This window comes from Epinephelus moara, chromosome 13 (assembly GCF_006386435.1).
Source record: "Epinephelus moara isolate mb chromosome 13, YSFRI_EMoa_1.0, whole genome shotgun sequence".
NCBI classification, from domain to species: Eukaryota; Metazoa; Chordata; class Actinopteri; order Perciformes; family Serranidae; genus Epinephelus; species Epinephelus moara.
Window position 1 is genome coordinate 256,810 of NC_065518.1, and position 20,354 is coordinate 277,163.

The following is a 20,354-nucleotide window of genomic DNA, read 5'->3' on the forward strand; positions in this document are numbered from 1 at the left end:
TAGTTGCTGCTAAGGGTGGCCCAACCAGTTATTAGGTTTAGGGGGCAAACACTTTTTCACACAGGGCCATGTAGCTTTGGATTTTTTTCTTCCTCATTAATAAAACCCTTCATTTAAAAACTGCATTTTGTGTTTACTTGTGTTATCTTTGACTAATGTTTAAATTTGTTTGATGATCTGAAACATTTAAGTGTGGAAAACATGCAAAAAAGTAAAAAATCAGGAAGGGGGCAAACACTTTTTCACACCACTGTATATGTCAGGTTTTCTATTTGTTTCTGTCACACACACTCACACTATCGACATGAACTGTTAGGGTCATCTACTGCTGAGGGCACCAAGGCCATGTTCAATGGTCATTGATATTTAAGACTGATTTAGGTGCAGTTATTAGCCAGAAAAATAATTAATTAAGAAACAGGTTAGTGTTTCTCCACCACAGTTACACTGCATGGCATTGTGGGGATTTTTGAAACCCGGCTGCAGGTCTCTGCTCCCGTTCTGAAACAAGAGCATGAGTGAGGTCCAACACTGATGTTCGATGATCATGTCTGGATCACAGGTGGTTTATCAGTTCATCAGGTGTTGGACGGGGTTGAGGTCGGGAGTCAGTCAGTGCAGGCCAGTCAAGTTCTTCCACACCAAACTGGGAAACAAAGTCTTTATGGATCTGGCTCTGTGCACAGGAGAGACTGTCATGTTGAAACAGAAAAAGGACAAACACAAACTTCTGACAGAGATCGAAGGACACTGTTGTCTGAAATATAACTGTTTGTTGGACCATTCAGATTTTACTTCATTGGAATTAGAGAAAAGTCACCTTAGATCAAAAGTACACAAACTTTTCTCCATATGTTTTTTACTTGTGATCTTATTACAGATGTATCTGTATTATTTTTCACTTCTGTATTTCTCTGAACTTATTCTGTCTTTATGCTGCTGCAACACCTACATTTTGTCCTCAGGGGATCAATAAAGACTTCTCTTACCTCACTTTACTTGGACCTTACTACAGAACTATCCTCTGGGAACTCCTTTTACTATCTGTGATTGTATTTGCACAACTTGTATGTTTTCTATTATTGCACCATATGTCTGGACCTTGTTCTCTACCTACTTTTGAATGCAGTTGTTTACACCTTATGTCCATTTCTTTATTCTTTTGTTCTGCACCAGAGGGGACCAACAGAACAACATTTTGTTCCTCTGTGTACTGCACTGTATTTAGATGAATGACAACAAAGTATTTGCCATCTCTTCGCTCTCATATCTCTGAACTAGACAATAGCTGCAAACAAAACCGCCATGGGTTGTAAGGCCCTGTATGTTTCTGAGATGGAGTCTCCTGGATGTTTGTGGCCATGTGGTCCTTGTCACTTTACATTACACTTGTCACTTTATATCAGGGGTGTCAAACATATGGCCTGGGGGCCAGAACCGGCCCGCCAAAGGATGCAATCCGGCCCACTAGATGACTGTGCACACCTAATGTAGATGCACATGAGAAGGCTGAGAGGTTTCAGGAGCAATTTAAAACTTCAGATTGTAAATGGTTTGTAAGGCAGGGATGTCTTATCCTGCTTCTTCAATAGGTTCTACTTCAGTGGAAAATGATGAATAAAAGCACGTGATGAAAGTGAGTAGCCGACTGACTGAATGTGGAAAAACACTTAATTTTTCTGAGGCTATCACAGGATGTTCATCATTTGTTTTATTAAAAAAAAATGAATGAATGTTTTCAGAATGGACTTCTTTACACTAAAAAAAGGAAAACTTTTAGAGGGGTTGATATTTATAGGTTATTATTCACTGGTTTAACTGGTCTGTATGTGGCCCCTGAACTAAAGTGAGTTTGACACTCCTGCTTTATATTATACTGTCACTTTACCTTTATATACTTTTACTTACTGCTTTACAAACTGTTCACACCTCTCCATATGTATATCACCATTATTATTATTATTATTATTATTATTATCTTGTATATACATTTACTACATTCCTGTTTACATTTAGTTATTTAATTTGCAATATTGTATACACATTGCTATTATTGTATTTATCTATATATTTTAAATGTCACCTTTTATGTCTTAGATTTATATTTAGTTTTACTTGGGGGTTTATTTTCCTTTTTCTTAAAAAAAAAAAATATATATATATATATATATATATATAAAATACATGTAGGGTGCCTGAGGGCTATATAACTTCTATAGCTGTCCAGTAAATATACTATACAATATGTGTGTGTTTAAATTATCACCGACATACAGTATTTGTAAGTGAAAGATGTATATCGTGTGTAGCCTATAAGATAAGATAACTTAAGATAAATCACATTACAGCAGCTCATAGCACAGATAGAAAAGCAAGTTGAATGGCAATAGAATACTGATAGAATAAAGATAAAATACAAAAAGATATATATCAGAATAAGAAAAATATAAAATGTAAAGTACTAAATTTAGACACAACTATACACTCAATACCATTTACACTATATATACACCTTTCACATATAGATTTTATTTCTGTTTTATCTTTTGTAATATTTTTACCCTCTGTTAGCACCCAATCCTCCTCCCTTTCTTTGTCTGACTCCAGTTATTTAAGGTGTGAGTCTCATCTTATCTCTTATCTCGTCTTAATGCTGAGAGTTATGTGATGAGAATAATAAACATGAGCTTGATTTTTTTTCTTCTAATAAAGTACAAAAAATAAACATCTGATTTTCTGGGGACCTTGAGAGCATTTTGCTGCAGCCTTGCAGACTCTGTCCACATGGGGGCAGTGTGCACCAGCAGAGCTCCCGAGCAGCCAGTGTGATGAGTGAGGAAGAAGAGCAGCGCACACAATGCACTGCACGGCTGACAAGGGTTGTGTCTCCCTGATTTTCACGATAAATTTCCAATTCAGTGGAAACTTGTGAAGGGGGCAGCACCGGAGCCGTCCTCCTGTCCTCCGTGTGTACCTGCACTCTGGATTTTTTAGTGAGAATACGACATCTTTGACCGGAAACGTCGGCGAGTGGTCCAACTAATCCTAAAAACATTGGATTACACAGTGAAGGCTGCATGAAGGAGCTGCCCAGCCCAACGGGGGCTTGGCCGACACCCTCGTTTATGGAAATCGACACCGAGGCTTTGATATTTGGGCCTTGATTTTTTCTTTATGATGGAGGTGGCACGAGAGAAGAGTTGTGTGTAAAGACGCGACGTGTTAGTGTTTAACGGGCGATTGGTTGTAAAAGAAAACCCGTATTCTTCCTGCTTCCTCTAAAAAAAATGAAAGGTTCTTGTTTGTGGCTAACAGCTGGATCGGCTAACGCTAGCTAGCCACAGTGCTAACATTACGTCTTTCTTTTGATGCGAATTCAACCGTTACTAACGGCCATCAGCGTTTGGGCAGGAGAAACATTTGTTCTCTCGGCTGCGGGATATTAGTTAGCTTCACAGTAAACTGTCCGACGTGTCGGTCTCTCCACACACGTTTTAAGAATATAGTTTTATTCTTAGGTCGCTGGCTGAATATATTGTAACGCATTGAGTTAGCCGTGTACATGCTATCCCAATGAGCATAAGCTAATTGGCATTTACATCATTTTAACTCGGAACAGACAGCTCGTTTTACTCGTTTTATATTGGGAGTAATTTACAGCAGCTGTCAACAATAACAGTTCATATTAATATAAAATAATGTCCCGGTCAGCGGTGTGTTGATGCCGGATCTCTGGGTTATTGGCCTTGCTAACGGACTAGCTAACCGTATCGTTTTTGCTAACAGGCAAATAAATTTGTCAGCGTGAGCAGAAATCTATGAAATCCTTCACGCAGGAGTCGCGTTGAGTAACGCCAGTGTTGGTGTAATCTTCACTGGGACACTGATCCGGAGGCCTGTTCGTCTGTAACACAGCTACACTCGTCTTTTTTTGTTTACATGACTTATGTGGTTATCGGTTAGATTTCATGCTAGGTGGCTAATGCTAGCTTTCTACGAGACACAATCAGCTAATATGTCCTGACATTTGTGTGTGTGTCGTGGATGTTTTAAATCCCCATGTGGAGCTAACTTTGCGTTCAGGTTCATTGAAATGACACTAAAATTTCGGCGAAAGAAAGGCGCTGGTGCCGATAGACTGTTGTCAGAGGACGGTAAATAATAGCCACTGGTTCCATTAACGCCATTTTAACAGAGGCTCCCTGCGAGGGCCTGTGTGGTGGTGTTGTATTTGCGGTTCGGTGCCCTTCCTCCGGACCGGGACTTGAATAAAGTGCCTTTGGTCTCACTGGAGTTACAGAAGGGAGGACTGAACATGGAGGGCCCGAGCCGGAGCACTGGATTCAGGCAGAGCCGACGGTCCCGTTCACAGCGCGACAGGGAGCGGCGGCGGAGGAGAGTGGACCTGGCCGAGGAGCGGGCCACATCCCTTTCCTCAGGCTCCGAGCGGGAGGCTTGTGGCACCAACAGTGTGCTGGGGCCCGGTGCGAGAGAGTGCCGGCCCGGCTTTGGGAGACACAGGCCTCCACGTCGGAGGAAGAGAGAGTCTGTGTCCTGCGAGGAAGACATCATTGATGGCTTCGCTATTGCGAGCTTTGTCAGCCTGGAGGCACTGGAGGTAAATATCTGCCTTTCACGTCTATACACCCATCTGTCAATCAGCTGTCAATCACCACACAGCTTCACTTGTACACGGCAGTATGAACACGTTGATGGATCACCTTAATATAAAGCTTGACAGACAGTTAGCACAATCACTTCCGCTAATTAATGTAATCAGAACAAAGTTTATCACCAGGTAGGCTGGTGTTTGGTGCATACAATAATCATATTGAGAAGAAATAAAAATAAAGGCAAGCTACTGCAGAAGTCCAGTACATTAGCACAGAACAGACCTACAATAGAAACATGTCAAAGATACCATGACAATACTAAAACAAACTGCTGTACAGTTGTGGCAGGATACGCAGACGGTGACAGTAAAGAGAATATGTGCACTGGTCCAAGATGTGCCTTGTAATTGATTGACTTTTATGCTTGACTACTTTAATCTTTGTCCTCTTTACTCCTCTTCATCTTGTCAAATCATGCATTTTTGTCCTCCAGCTAAAGGTGGTAAAAAGCTTCAGATTGAACTCCTCAACTCTCGACACTATTCCCTGTGTGGAGAAAGCAATCGGCTCAGGCCAACCCCAAAGCCCAAGGCGTCCTGCTGATGGGTTCTGGAGAGGCCTCAATTATTCATGTTCTAATTCAGTGAGGTGTTGATGAGCTGCCAAATAGCTTTCAGACTGAGAAAGAACTAATCCACAAGAAATCATTTTAAATGGGTGTAACACCACAGATTGTGTTGTTAACGTACTTGGAGCACAATACTTTTCATTCCTAATGTACTCAGGTCAGTCAGACAGTCAGACAGACAGACAGTCAGACAGACAGACAGACAGAGCATTGGTCAGTGTGAAGTTTCCACCATGCAGTAAAAGCTGTAACACCAGATATGTGTAGATAATTAAATTGTGTTGTAATGTGACCCAATTGACATTCTGATTAAGAGAATATCTAACATTAGTTAATCAGCCTCCAGGGTGGGTCTGACGGCATTTACCGCATCAGGACAGGAAACCAAATTATTTGTCAGTAGGTTATGTTGCAGAAGTGCCTCTTCATACGCTCACAGACAGACGGTTCCACTATTCTCCTGGGTGACTTGATTTTACAGTCAAATCAACCAGTGAATGCCAAGATTGTCGGTCAGTTACTATCTGAAACTGCTAATAGAAAATAATTAAATATACCAGCAAAAAAAGTGTTTTTGGGTGGAATGTGGCAATTTCCTTTTCTGAATTTCTAACTTCCTGCCTGAATTTATTAACAGCAGTAACTGCCTGCAGTTATTCTCTAGAAGATAATTGGATAGAAAAGAAGTAAATAAGAATAATAGTCACCAATTGAAAAGAAAAGCTGAGTTGAGCTTCATGTTGAGTTGCCTCCTCTTCAGTTTATTAATATTTATTTAATTCCAGATGAAGGTATCTATTACAGCTACTGTATTTTTCTTTAATAAACAGCATAATCTTAATAACCTTAAAGGATCCAACCAAACAGAATAATGACAATATGAGACATTATTAAACTCAGTTATTTTTAGTTAATCTGACTTCCATCTGGATTTAAAACCTTCCAGAGTCGTAGTTGAATACACGCAGCAACATCACCTTGTATTCTCCACATGTTATTCCAGTGGATTGCACTTGTTTTATGCATTGGACATATATATTGTCACCTATACATCTCTCTCATGGCAAACAAACCCTTTTCCATGATGGTTACTTAATCGTTTTTCTCCACAGCTCTCTTGTGCTTTAAAGAAACTCTCTGTACTTAAACTGTCTTTTCATACAAGTCACTGGTTCCCAACCTGTCGCAGCTTTCTGACTCTTTGTAGCCAAGCAAAGCCCACTGCTGACCTCTCATCACAGACTGCTTGTACTTTTTTAATTACTCTGTTACATTTGAATATTTTTGGGGGGGAGACCATACGTTCCAGTATTTCACCAGAAAAGAATAAAACAGAAGAAGTAATCTTTTATTTAGCTGATGTGCCTTTTCTTTCTTTTTACCAAAATGTTGATCATCTCACAGCGCTTCAGATTTATCCTCTGACCCCCTGAGGTCGATATGTGGGGCTCGTGTTCTGTCCTTTTATTGTGTCAGAGAGGTGTTGCTTTTCTTTCGAGGTTGTAAGGTGTTCCTATTATTTCTGTTCTTCTATATCTGTAAATGGGCTGGACAGAATATTAGAATCTTATTTTAAGAACAGATATACCACAACCACTTAACACCTTCTCAAAACACACCATAGAATTGAGTCTGCACACAAGCAGCTCAAGTCTCACGCAGGCCGCTGTGTTGCATTACATCATTCTGGTGTTTCTATTTTTGCGATCACTCAGAGTAGAAACTACGCAGAAATTAGGTCTGTCAGGACATTAATTGGCATGTAGCTGGCCTGTGGTCTTTGCCCTCAGGCATACACATTGATGCTTTCTGCTAGACATGTAAACACTGATTATTTTTTTGTCTTTATCAGATGGACTGTTCTCTGAAGCCCAGTCAGCGCACTGATATGCTGGGCCGGAGGAACAAGGGGAAGAGAGGGCCGGAGGAGAACGGTGGAGGGCCGCTGTCAGAGCCCGAGGAGGGAGCCCCGCACAGCTACTCCAGCAGCTGTTGGAACAAGAGCAGAAATAAGAGGAGAAAGATAGAGGTGAAGGGCTTGACTGTTTTGGTCGCATCCACCTTCATCTTGTCGTGTAGGATGTTGAGCTAATTCCTAAACAAATAGTAATGTTTACACTTCTGTCGTGCTGTTGAGCTGTGTATCCTGCCATGAAAATGAGCCGCCAGTAAAACTGGTTTACAACTCCTATCATTCAAGGGGGTTTGTCTATGACGCTGCACAGGGTGATTCCTTACAACCAGGAATCTAGAAATATTTAACCTTCTGTAAGTAGAATCACTGTAATTGATAAACATTTATTTAAAACCCATTTTAATACTGAATATTCTCTTTTTCTAGGGACACCCTTTGGAAACTGGCTACATTGTAAGTTTGGTTTCTTATCTCATGGTGCACGTGATGAGCTGATGTGTCACTGATGTGTCACTGATGTGTCACTGCCTCACAACACTGAGCAGCATCTCTGATCTAAAACTGAAATATTCTAATAGATGCAAATCTGAACATTTCTTTTTCTGTCTTTTTTCAGTGTGACACTGAGAGTGATACAGGAGACAAGGTGTGTACTGCTTACCTCTTATCTTACTGATGTTAATCGTTGGTCATGAAGGTGTGACACAACAAGATCATTTGTCAAGCTACTTATTTGTTGGGTCTGTTGATGCAATGTTAATACATTATTAGGAACAGCTGATTGATGTGTTGACTTTTGTCGAGTATAAATGAAATTAAATCTTTGTTTTGCGTGTCCATCCAGGCCTCCGACAACGACATGGACCCGGTCTTCACAGTCAGTACGAGGAAAGGTACGAGAAATTCACATGTATTTATGAAACAGTGAACTGATTTCGTCAGTGGTGCCTCACAAGCCTACAGTTAGATGGAAACAGAAAAATACCAAAGGAGCCAGATTGTTTTCAATTCTTGTATCATTACATCTTGATTCAGTGGAACACTGGCGCTGAATAATGCACACACACATTAAATGATCAGGAGGCGCAGACTACACTGTGGCTTGAAAGATCAGGGGCTGCTTGCACCAACGGGGCTGTGCCTGGTCTTAGGCTAAGTTGTTCATAACTAACTGTTCTAAGTCTGACCTAGTAGTTAATGCTGGCTGCACCATCCAGCCTTCTTCTCACTAAGACCGGGCATAAGTGTTATGTCCAGTCCAGAGCACGAGTAAAGTCGAAGTCTTGTCCATTTCTATAAATCAGCAGCCTGAGACACAACAGCCACAAACTTTAAACAGTAACCCACATTAGCTTTTTATCTAACTTATAGACATGAACGCGTCTTTTCCGTCACCTCAGCTTGTTGAACAAGTCACCAAACAAACCTGTGGCAGCTTCTAAACTCAGGCCCATTCAGACGCTGGTTTGGTCCTTACTCTTTAATACCACTGCTAATAACACACTGTCCGTCCATGAGTCGTAAGGTACAGTTTCTCCTTCTGTGTTACCTGTGCAGCTCTATTAGGTTTTGCTTTCTGTTTTCTCCTCCATAATAAATAATAAATTATTAGCTGCACATTAGTGAGACAGTGGCAGACAGCAAGATGGCCACAGTCACACGGATGTCACACTAATGCGCATTGCCAAGACCAGGCAGAGTTGAGGCTAGGCTTGAGTTTTGGTATTCCATGGTGTGGGTTTAGTCAAAAATCATAATATTCCAATTTACTGACTTTCCTTGGGTCTGTTTCAGACCAGCTCTCAGTGCTCTTGGAGCTTAGGTTTGGGCTCATCTTTTGAACATGTATTTAGATCCTAAATTTGGACCAGTGAAGATTTCTGATCCAGTTTCACATTGTTGGTCCATCTCTGCACATGTTGGATCTCTCACCTTGCTTCTGTCACTCCACACTGTAATGTTCAAAACAGGCAAAATGCTGACTGATGTTCTCGTCTTTAGTTGTGGAGCCCACCCCCTCAAACATGGGCACATCTGTGGGCAAAATCTGCCCGCCTCTCCCGGCCCGTTGTGGTGGCGCCTCACGGTTGATGGTGACCCCGAGAGTATCTGGCCTGGAACGAAGTCAGGAGAAAAGCCTGGAGCAGAATTTCCCAGAGCCGGTTTCTTCTTCTACCTCTTCTGCCCCCTTCTCTCGCCTGCCTTCCCCGGTCGCAGCCCCCGGCACGGTCCCCCGGTCCAGCCCGTTCAATGGAAATGGCAGCCGCCACAACGGCAGCCCGCCACTCTCCAAACCCAAACCCTTTACTTTGCCTGGACGATCTCACTCCATCTACAACATCAACAGGTATACAGCAGAAAAGTAAAAAAAAAAAACAACTATAAATAAATATAAAGATTAAAGTAAAACAAAAAAGATGCTAACTGTGACACAAAAAACTAATTCTGTGATTCATGATTCATTATTTCTACTTTCTTTCTTCTCAGGAGCAACACCCCAGTCAAACCTCCCTCATCTGCTTCATCTGTCGCATCTTCCTCACCCTCCATGCGCCCCCCGACTCCCTCCACCAGTGTGTCGCTGCCCTACAACAGGGGCTTAGGATCCTCAGGGCCCCTCCGACCCCCATCCCGAGCCAGCTCTGGGGCCTTGTTCACATCCTCACCTGGCCTGCCTCCCCCTCCACCTCTGGTACAAGGTCCTGGCCACTCATCAGCAGCAGGTACAGTCAACAGGAACGCTCCTTCTCACGGCTGTTACAGTCTGTTGGTCTGTTGTAGCTGCTCATGAGAACACAGTGACTAGTATGTTACTAAAATAAACCAAAACCAGACTTCCTCTGGCGGTCGTCTGGGTTCGTCTGGGGTGTTGAGGAAGTTGTGTATCGATACACTGAGGTGTGATCATGTCAGAACTGCATTCCTTCTGTTAAACAGAGGCAATATGTTGCACTGTATTGTATTTGGAGACTTGTTAAGAAGCACTTTAAACATGGCAAATGTGTTATTCTTGTGTCCGTTAAAATGAACTCTAGCAAGTGTAACACAGGCACTATAATGCAGCAACATTTGGCCCTTCTTTAAACTTAAAGCCACTGAAAATGTGCCTTGGCAAGTAGTAAAAATGCTTAAGTAATGTAATGAATTGATATAGTTCAAGTGTGTGTGGGTGGAAATGAGTTGCCACTTTTATTGTGATAGTGTATGAGTAAGTTAACGTCATATCCGTTGTAAGAAAAACAAAGCTGAAAGGGGAAATCAGACTCGACAGTCCAAGGATGGACCTGCAGCTGCCTGAATACCAACTCAAATTCAGCCACACCAGCACAAACTGCCAGATCAGTAAACTTTCTGTCGCTGCCTGCTGTGAGTTCTGACGCTTGGGTTTGCACCGGCTGAATTTGAGTTGCTACAGCTGCTCCTGAGTGAGTCTCCAGAGCTTCTAGTCTCCTACCTGTGGGGAGCGGCGGAGGCACTGCAGGATGCTAGCTAGCTTATTCTTGTCTCACTTGAGGCCTGATGAAGAGTGAAAGAGCGGGGTGAGGGGCTGAGTGAATCAGTGCACTGGCTCTGAAAGCTCTGTAATGGAATAATATTTTACACATCGTGGAAAAGAAAAGAAAAAGGAAAAAGTAACTAAAGGCCAGTGTTGATATTTGGGCAGCCACAAAAATAAATCAGTGTTTGGGAAACAGTAGCTTGATAAGCTGGTGCTGCCAGATGTGGCAGTTCACTTGAAAAGTATATTTTTATTCATTCTACTGTTCATGTAAAATACATCTTAGGAAGTAAGTGCAGTTTATTTTATAACACCTTTCACAGAGCAAGGTCACAAAGTGCTAAACTGAAATAAGATTGTTAAAAATAAGGCCATTAAAACAGTTAATGGTTCATTTACCACTTTGTTTGCAGTATTTGATGCTGCTGAAATAAAAGCCAGACAGACTGACTGACACGTTGAGTGTATTGTTTTTGGAAAGGGTCTCTAGAAGGTTATGAATTAACTTCTTCCCATGGTTTAGTATAACAAGTAAATAAAATCAAAATAAATGGTAATATCGAATCACAATACTTGGCGCCCAAATATCATGATAGTATCAAATTAGGAGACAAGCATATCGCCTCAGCCCGAGGGTGAGGTATCAAAACAGAGTGTGTCATTAAACATCCACCAAAAATGTGAATGAAAATAAACATTCATAACTGTTAAAACACAGCTCATGTTGCTGTTGAGACAATATCAAAAGACTGTGGCTCAAACATTAGCTACAGATCTCAGAGGCTAAATGTTAGCAACATCCAAAAGTCAAATAAGCTCTAATGCAGTCTAATGACAAGCCTGTAAGTCAGCTAATATTACTCATCTTTACCTACGGTTAGCAAAGTACATGATCAGTCCATATGTTTGGCATATCAGGGACGTGATGTCTGGAGAGGGAAAGGCTGAAGTGGTGGAGAAAAGCTCCAGCTAGAGCTGCAGGACAGAGCTGTTTTGTAAAACCCATAGCTTTCTTGGCAAAATTACTGAACCAGTCTTGGGGGAAATGAGAGCTGTATGTGCTGCCGTTTTTGTGGACGACTCTACAGCGGCTCACAGAAAACACAGTCCACTGTTTCTCCAAGTTGGAAAATAAAAGACTGACACTTTGTCATCTTCACACGACCAAAAAAAGGGAGAAGTCAGACATAGGTGAGATAAAGTGAGCTGTCTCATGGCAAGATGTTACATAGAGATGAGCCGGCTCAGACCAGAGTCCTGCACTGGGTCCCCAACGGGGACCCGCAAAAACAGCTGATTGGTGGGTGTTTTTTAAAAAAACATTTTTTCCCGGGTTCGGATCTGGGTGGAAAAAATAACATGCGGGTCGGATCGCGGGTTTCAGATAAACACATCAGTCATTAGTTCGGTAAACTACAGATAATTATCTTGGTCATTATTTACTCTCTGAGGATCGCCTCCGCTATTTCGCAACGGTCATTGGTTCAGCTGTTTACACGCGTTTCACCATCTAATAACACAATTTGTGATTGGACGACAGAATCAACATGGCTGCCACCGTCTAACAAGCGCCGCTTCCAAAACAGTAAATAATTATTTAGGTACTTGAGAAATAAGTGGATAAAACGTACAACTATCACTTTATAATGTTTCTGAAGTGTTTCCCTGATGGATTACTTCTCTCCTCGATGGATTCTAAAAACACGTGACGGCTCGTAACTGCTGAACGTCGCTCTGGACAGAAAGTAAGTTTGTTATTACACATGTAAAGTTCTGAGTCGTATAAAAGTCTGAGCGTAACCATGGCCAATACAAACCCACTAAATTTACAAAACCTTCAATGACAGCACACTTTGTAGATGCTTACTTTTATGTCTATAAGACCCAGAAGGCTGTTGTGGATTTGAGTTTCCAGTGGCTTTAAATTCAACAGTTACTCTGTGGAGTTGTGATTTGTTTTACTTTCATTAATATATTTTCTTCTATTTCCCTCCACTGTAGACCAAGAATTACTGCGTCAGAACTTGAACCCCCACTTCTTGAATTCACAAGAACGCGAGGGCAGACGCAGCGTCCCAGGGGCTGAAAACAATGCAGCAGCTGCAGGCCGCGCCACTCCTGGTGGTCCATCAGCAACGAGCTCCGGACCGGGCTCATCAGGCCGGACGTCTCAGAACCAGCCGAGCATCCCGCACATGGCCTTCCAGTTCCATCAGCACAACCACCAGCACCAACACACGCACACACACCACTTCACGCCCTTCCTGCACCCCACAGCTACCGCACCGCCTCTGGTGAGATGCTCTCTGTTGCTATGCTGAACATCTGTGTCATACTGCAAATTCCAGTGTGGCTGGAATGTGGACCGTATTCATGTGTTTGACAAGTTTTAACCCATACGATGCTTTTTGTCTTTCAGTTTGATAAGTATACAGGCAAAGTGGACGGGCTGTACCGACACCCTGTGAGTACTGTCTGTTTTCTGTCTCATTATGTTGGTGGTGATAATTTACAGAATACTACATAAAACATTTAAAAAGAAATAGATTTAAAGTCTTCAAAACTGCATTGATTTAACTTGTATACATGTTTGTGTGTGTCATGGTAGTTCTTCCCACAATACCCGCCGCCTTCAGTGCCGAGTATCCAGCCTGTGATTCCTCCCACTGGGCCTTTCAGCTCCTTGCAAGGAGCATTTCAGCCAAAGGTGCGGAAAAACTCTCTCTACATCTTTGTGTTACTTATTCCTAGGTAGCCCACTAGACATCACATTGTCAGGGTAAATCTCACATTACGTGGTGTGATTATTGTCTCCATGTTGGTCACAGTGACCATCCATTTGGTCACCCACACAGGAAGAACACTGATGAAAATGTGAAGTGTTTGATAACAAGAAGGGCTTTCCAGATAATATCACAAGCATTTGAGGGTAATATAGCATTGACTGTGGATGCACAGTATTGGGAAAAAAATGACTCGCTCACTCATTTTCAGGTTGAGTTCAACAGACTTCTCTTGTAGATTAACGTTAGAGTTACCTTTCCAGCCTTGTGGCTACAAACTGTAGTTGGGAGACCGTTGGTTTTTTTAGGCTAACTCAGTTAGCTTTACCCTGGCTCATAGCTTTTACAGTACGGCAATTCAGCAGTGACGAATGGTCCGGGGACGTCGTGATAACGTTGCATTAAACAGATGCTTTATTTCTTTTGTACAGTGAACAGGAAATCTGGTCCTGTTTCTAGTTGTTACACTGGAAACTGAGCTGCTGTCGAGGGCTGGTATTGGTACTGTCAATGGAGTGACCCACTACCAAGTAGTACTGAAATGTCTCCAGTCAAATGAGTCTTACATTGGATCATTTTTGCCCCTGGGGTTTGATCATGTCTTCAGACGTGGAGCTGGTCTCCTCCCGGTCAACGTCTGCCTGGTTAGCACGAGCTCACGCAGCAGCAGCAGCAGTTGACACACACACCACTGAGGCGTTAAACAGTCCCAACAAACTCATTAAATCTGTTAAAAACCGTGAGATAATATTAGCAGTGTTATGCTAACAGTTAGCCCTGTCACTGTGTGTACAGCCTGCGGACTCTCAAAAGTTTACACTTCACTGGGTCTGCAGCACTTACTGGCCTGGTAACACACACACACACACACACACAGGAGAGTCTCACTTCCCACAGCAAACGCCACCACAATTCATCTCATACACATGTAACCTGTCTTAAAGGGAAAGGCGTGACCGGTATCACTAGTCATGGAAATTGGGAACTGTACAAGTTTTCCTTCTGTATCAAGCAACAAGAAAGTTGTAGCATGACGTGTTTGAGTTAATTTGCGTGACATCTCACTTCCTGCGATGTAACCGTTGTCTATGCCCACACTGCATCATATGGTGTATATATGGTGCACCACTAGCATCAGAAGCACAGAGGCTTCATAATGACTCCACCTTTGTAAACTCATATCCTTACTTAGTTTTCAAAAAGTGATTTCAGAAACTGAAAGAGAGAAGAATGTCAGTTGGTACTCAGACCTGTAGATCAGTAGGTTATGGCTCATGTGTTGTGTTGTGCTGTGTGTGTGACAGCCTCTTGTCCCTCAGGGAACGGGTCCTGATATAACCGCACGACTTGGGGTTGTGCCTCACCACCTGCAGCCCAAAGACCCCAGGGTAAGGACAACGTGCTCATTCAGAACCTGAAGTTAGAGATGTCCCTCTTTTCTGTTTGCATAAAACTGTGTAGTAGGACAACCAAAGTGTAAGTGAGGATGTGCTGCAACATGGGGCCAGTGATGAAGAGTGAGATATGTGGATTAAAAGTGGTTTTTACACTTGTGTTTTCTTGTAGCTAACTGATCCATTTGGGACATCGTTGAAAGTCAGTAATGTAAGCAAAAATAGATGTTTTTGAATCCCTTTGGCTCCTTAAAATCTTCAGCCTGTTTTACTTTCTCACTGCTTCACTCACTCTTTGCACTAATCTCACTTGTAATCTTGACTGCTACTGGTCTATGCTCTGCCCTTGCACACCCAGTTAGATATTTCAGAAGCCAGAAATTACCACGTGGATAATGTATGTGGTTGTTCTTTCCCCCCGTGATTTTCTTGTGTCCTTGCTTATGCATTTTTCACTGACTTTCCATATTCCCAAACTTAAACTGAGCTCTAGCAGGCAACTTTATCTCCAGATGGAAAACATCAACCTTCTGTAGTGGCTAGACGAGATATTTCTAAACCACAGGAAGAACATCTGACTTTGTGTGCAAAGGCTTTAAAGGTGCACATGCAAGATTAATGGAATAACATGGTAAACCCCTGTGATTTTTGTGCTGTGCAGAAACCAGGAAAGTGGTGTGCTATGCATGTATATGTGGCCTGGATGATTCTGAGTCATCAGAAAAAAGTAAAGGTAAGTGCTTCTTAGTGAAATCACAAGTTGTACTTTCTTAGATTGTAAATGTTGTTCATAAAAGATAAAGTAGTCGTGTCCCATATTCACTTGTAAACAGAGAAATAAAAAGTGTTGTCACCACTGTGAACGTCTGATTAACTCTTTTACCTATCTCTGTCAGCTGATGCAGGCTGAACCTCACAAGCTGGACTTCCGTAGTGACCTGCTGGCCCGTCTTCCTGGAGCTGGGGGACTAGGCCCACTGGGGCCCATGGGAGGAGCCCTGCCTCCCACTCATGATCTGACCAGACCTCCCAGTCTGTTCTCAGCTGCAGGTGCGTGTCTAAATACTTTCGTCTCTTAAATCTGGGGTGGGCAGTTTTCTGGGAAGGCAGAAAAACAGCAGAATTTGCAAATACACCCCCTTGTGCAGCTCTTCTCTTTGTCATAAGCCCCTCCCACCAGGCAAGCATGGGCATATGCACACGCTTCATACAGTCACCTGTGCCAGTAGTAGTCGTTCATAATAATCATCCCCATGCCATTATATAGCAGCAATGCTATGACAGTTATCGTCCTGTTTTCTGTGCAAACTTGTGAAGCCCTTTGAGAGGACACATCGTGATTGGAGGCTCCAGCCAGCTACACGCACGTGAACATGAATCAGCTGCAGCCATGAGCCTTTGGCTCCAGGTAGCACAAGTCTAAACTATTAGCAGCGTTTTCTCTTCATCTCTGGAAATGCCTCTCCAATATTGACTCAGGTTTTATTTGGTTTATTGTCCGTCTCTCTTTTAGACTCTCTCGTTGATAATTCAATCTCTCTTTTTTTGGTTTGCTGTGCAGTGTAGGCAGTTTGTTTCCAATGGTGGATTAGCAACTTTGCAGGATTTTTGGCCATTGAATCAGGCTCTCACCATCTGAAGGGATTTGTAGAACAGCCAAAAGGAACGCCCTCTCTGTGAAATGATCTGTGATCGGCCAGAGTCTCCTGTCACGGGCTACATTTTCCAAAGCCTGAGAACAGATCCAAGAGGAGGTGCAGAAGTCTAGTGTTCTCTCAGACCGCTTGAATTACAATATGCTCAAAGTTTACTATGGGATTTTTGCCCAATGACGCCAAAACAAACCCTGCCTACCCCAGCTTTAAGAACAGCTGACAGAATGTGAATTTATTGTTGTAGTGTAATGTTCTGCATTACTGAGAGATGATATTCATATTCAGACTTTGTAGGATATTTTCCCCTTAGTGTTGTATTTTAGTATTTTACGCCTGCACACAAGATTTTATGTAATTTCTTAAAGAGCTCATCAATTCCTTCTCTCACCATGCGTCATTGCATTTTGATTGGCCCTGTCCTCACATCCCTGAGGTTTGACAGTATTGCCATGTTGAGTCACAGCATTACGTGTGTGAGCAGCTTGATTTGATAAGTCGTGACATTTTCTTTATTTTACTACTACTTGTTTCCCTCAGGGGCAGTCAATCCGTCCTCAGCTCCTTTCATCTCCCCATCAGCGCCCCACTCCTCTTTCCTCACACCGACTGCACACTTGGGTAAGAGCAGCTTCTGTAACCACTTGTGCACTACAGCCAGTGTCTGGCACTTTGATTCACTCCAGATTTTACTTTGACCATTCATAAATAAATGAAACAAGGTTGTTTGTTGAGTTTCCATTATGTTAAGTGTAGCTACAGTTGTGACGCAGTATTTTTAACGTTAACTTGTGTTTTAGATCCGTATGGCCGATCCCCACCCTTCACCCCACTGGGAGCTCTTGGTTCTGGTGCCTTTGGAGGACTTGGAAGCCCAACGCTGGGTCAGTATTACTGTATATCTATTCTTAAAACACAAGACTTGAGGGTTAGTTTCAGAAATGTTCAAACGTCTGTCTTAATACAGTCGTCACACGTCGTGTATGCTGAAAGAGTAAGTGGGCATTGAGGCCATAAACATGAGGCTGCACTGTTGCTGGTGTGCAGCTTCAGGTGCCTGTCAAACAATGAAATGTGATTCACCAAGTTTGCTTTGTGCAACAGATCTGTGAGTTTGAAGGCTTATCAGATGCCAAAACATGCGCAGTGATTTAAAATACTAGCAGACTGAATTTTACAAGCGGCCGCATGACATCACGTTTTATCTTTCAATCACGAGGTAAACTGTTGAAATACGGCGCCCACTTTTTTGTCCAGTGTTCTGTTGGCCTCTGCAGCACCTCACCGAATGATGTCTCATTATGTTGCGTCTGTAGAACCAGTAGTTGTTAGATGACACCCCTGCGTTAGCGTCCCTGCTGAGTTATCGCACTGGCTTGATGCAAATTAAGGAGGAGGCTGTGTTCTTTCACGCAGGGCTCAAAGATATTGTTATGTAACATTAATATGTCTAAAAAAACAACTCGACCAAACAGTATTCCAAATATTTCTTGTCGTACTCAAACCCAGAGAAATCCGCAATTTTATTCAAGGTAATTGAGCGTTTCATTTGGTTGCCTGTCAATGGCGTCACATCCCCTTTACCCCCTCTACTTGCTCTAAGTTCTGGGGAAACACATTAAAGACCAGATGATATGTTGTAGTGAGGTAGGCCTTAAACAATGTCACAGCATCATACTCATTACAAGTAAAACAGCATTTTTATGTCACACTATGATGTGCTACTATGACTATGACATGTCAGCTGATGCGTATGGTAAATTTGTGCTGTTAGAATAAATTTATAAGCTCACTGATCGTTGTTTGAAGTTGTTTTGACCTCTGATAACAGCGCTGGGCTGCTCAGTGATTGAATTCCTTACCTAATATGAGCAGTTACTGTGAATAAACACAACATGAATGAAACTTAACTTTAATACATTAACTCGTCCGTGAACATAATTTCTACCTGAGACAGGTCAGACAGATTGTCATTGGCAAAAGAGGTGTTAAACAGTTATGTCTCCCTCACACTGCTTCACAATGTCTTCAAAGTTTGTCTTAAGTTATTGTTTTGATCGAGAGAACCTTATTGACAAAAATGACATACTGTGTTGAAGACAGCTTTATTGGCCGTCACAATCCATAATCCCTCAGTTCAAAAATGCGTTCTAAAGTTCAGCTGATGCTGATATGGGGCTTTAGCAGTAAAGAGAGTCAAATCAAGTCCTCTTTTTGTTGTATACTAGCAACAAATGTGGATCCAACCACGAGAAAGTACCTTCCCGCCACGACTCACAGAGGAAATGCTTCGTGGGGAAGCACACAGATGGAATTTGTACTGCTACTCCTGTAGGTGCACTATTGGGAAAACTCCGACTGTTGACGCCTCATATTTGCATCTGCAGAGATTTACAGTACAGTGGCATTAACAGGGATCACGTCACAGCCAGTGTGGACAGGAGCAATAACTACTGTAAGCAATGAATCAACATACATTTGGCATAATGATGAACTTTGTATTAAACCTATCCTTTCAGTGTCACTGCACTGACACAGCTCCGTCTTTACTGGCAGTTACAGTATAAACACGTGTGTTAAAGGGTAGTCAAGGTTTGTGATTACAACCCGTCACAGTAATATTCTGAATTAATGAAAACTTCAGTGGTTGCCTTCGATTAAGTCAAAGAAAAGAACGTGTGTGGGCAGAAAACAATTAGTCCTCTCTCACCCACGTAGTGCAATATTTAGTGTTATTTAAATTCATAAATCGGTAACACAGTTGTCTGAGTGGGTGAATATCATAAAACACACAACCTGGCACATATACTGTGATCGGAGAGGCTCTCCTTATTCTGCTGATGAGACATAATGATGCGCTTGTTGCGGCTTGTCAAGTTGTACCTTTGCTGCTTTGCCACTTAAGTCTGTTCAAAACAGAATAAGTGATGCATTTTTACAGCATGGCTGTGGTTTACATGCAGGTCGGCATGAGCCCACAGCTGTAACTCTGGCTAGTTAATTTGTTTGGGGGTGTTTGGTCCTCCATAGACACATCTCTGTTGCAGAATTCTTAGGATCAAAATAACGATTTGCAAAAAAAGCTCATACATTAATACCATAAAGGACAGACGTAAACATCTGCAATTTAAATTTTGTAATGAAATCATTTATTACTACAGATTATTGTTGATTTAGCAGCTATTTGTAAGTGCTGTTAAAGGAAGGAGTTAATCAACTGTACATGTACATTCTACAGCTCCTGTGGTTTGGGTTGTACAGCTAACTCTTAGCAGTAATGAAAACAGGAACTGGGGGAGGCGGCTGCTGGTTATCTTCCTCTTGTGCTAATATGAATGGACAATTCACAGTGAGCAAGAAGAAGCGAGAATCAAACAGATATTGTGTTGTGAGTGTTCATTGGGACGGGGCAGTCGTGCATGGTGTAACTGTAGGACTTGAGTAGCCTTCAACAGAATCCTCACAAAATAAGTCTTGACATATCGGCCTTCTCAGAATTCTCTCACTAACTCTGAACAACTTTAGTGGATATTTTGTGAGGAGCATGTTTCCTTTCTTCCTTTACTACTACCAGCGCAGCTTTGATCTACGTCTGGGTATTGTTTGATTTTTTTTTTTTTTTTTAAATCCTGCTGCTCATATATATTCTTGAGGTTTTTGAACCAATAATCAAAACAGTACATTTTTGCTGGTCAATCAATCAATCAATCAATTTTATTTATAAAGCCCAATATCACAAATCACAATTTGCCTCACAGGGCTTTACAGCATACGACATCCCTCTGTCCTTATGACCCTCGCAGCGGATAAGGAAAACTCCCCAAAAAAACCCTTTAACAGGGAAAAAAACGGTAGAAACCTCAGGAAGAG

General features: G+C 42.1%; 2 protein-coding genes across 7 annotated transcripts in view; one reads left to right on the plus strand and one right to left on the minus strand.

The window, feature by feature from the left end:
• Positions 1 to 2,836: 2,836 nt before the first annotated feature.
• The window catches only part of fbrs (fibrosin), a 25,661-nt gene continuing 8,143 nt past the window's right edge, over positions 2,837 to 20,354 (plus strand). For 2 of the 6 annotated variants that reach the window (XM_050059294.1, XM_050059295.1), the window contains exons 1-16: positions 2,837 to 4,618; positions 7,094 to 7,270; positions 7,583 to 7,609; positions 7,773 to 7,802; positions 8,001 to 8,049; positions 9,158 to 9,503; positions 9,644 to 9,879; positions 12,657 to 12,949; positions 13,075 to 13,119; positions 13,264 to 13,362; positions 14,743 to 14,826; positions 15,005 to 15,043; positions 15,494 to 15,565; positions 15,729 to 15,882; positions 17,025 to 17,105; positions 17,285 to 17,368. In XM_050059294.1, coding sequence (XP_049915251.1) covers positions 4,316 to 4,618; positions 7,094 to 7,270; positions 7,583 to 7,609; positions 7,773 to 7,802; positions 8,001 to 8,049; positions 9,158 to 9,503; positions 9,644 to 9,879; positions 12,657 to 12,949; positions 13,075 to 13,119; positions 13,264 to 13,362; positions 14,743 to 14,826; positions 15,005 to 15,043; positions 15,494 to 15,565; positions 15,729 to 15,882; positions 17,025 to 17,105; positions 17,285 to 17,368 — 2,119 coding nt within the window. In that variant the 5' untranslated portion in view covers positions 2,837 to 4,315. The remainder of the gene's footprint in view (positions 4,619 to 7,093; positions 7,271 to 7,582; positions 7,610 to 7,772; positions 7,803 to 8,000; positions 8,050 to 9,157; positions 9,504 to 9,643; positions 9,880 to 12,656; positions 12,950 to 13,074; positions 13,120 to 13,263; positions 13,363 to 14,742; positions 14,827 to 15,004; positions 15,044 to 15,493; positions 15,566 to 15,728; positions 15,883 to 17,024; positions 17,106 to 17,284; positions 17,369 to 20,354) is intronic. The other 4 variants (XM_050059296.1, XM_050059297.1, XM_050059298.1 and 1 more) reach the window with 4 other exon arrangements.
• Positions 17,396 to 20,354, minus strand: part of LOC126399398 (uncharacterized) — a 6,502-nt gene continuing 3,543 nt past the window's right edge. Inside the window, exon 2 of the mRNA XM_050059300.1 lies at positions 17,396 to 20,172. The gene's annotated coding sequence lies outside the window, so the exon portion shown is untranslated. The remainder of the gene's footprint in view (positions 20,173 to 20,354) is intronic.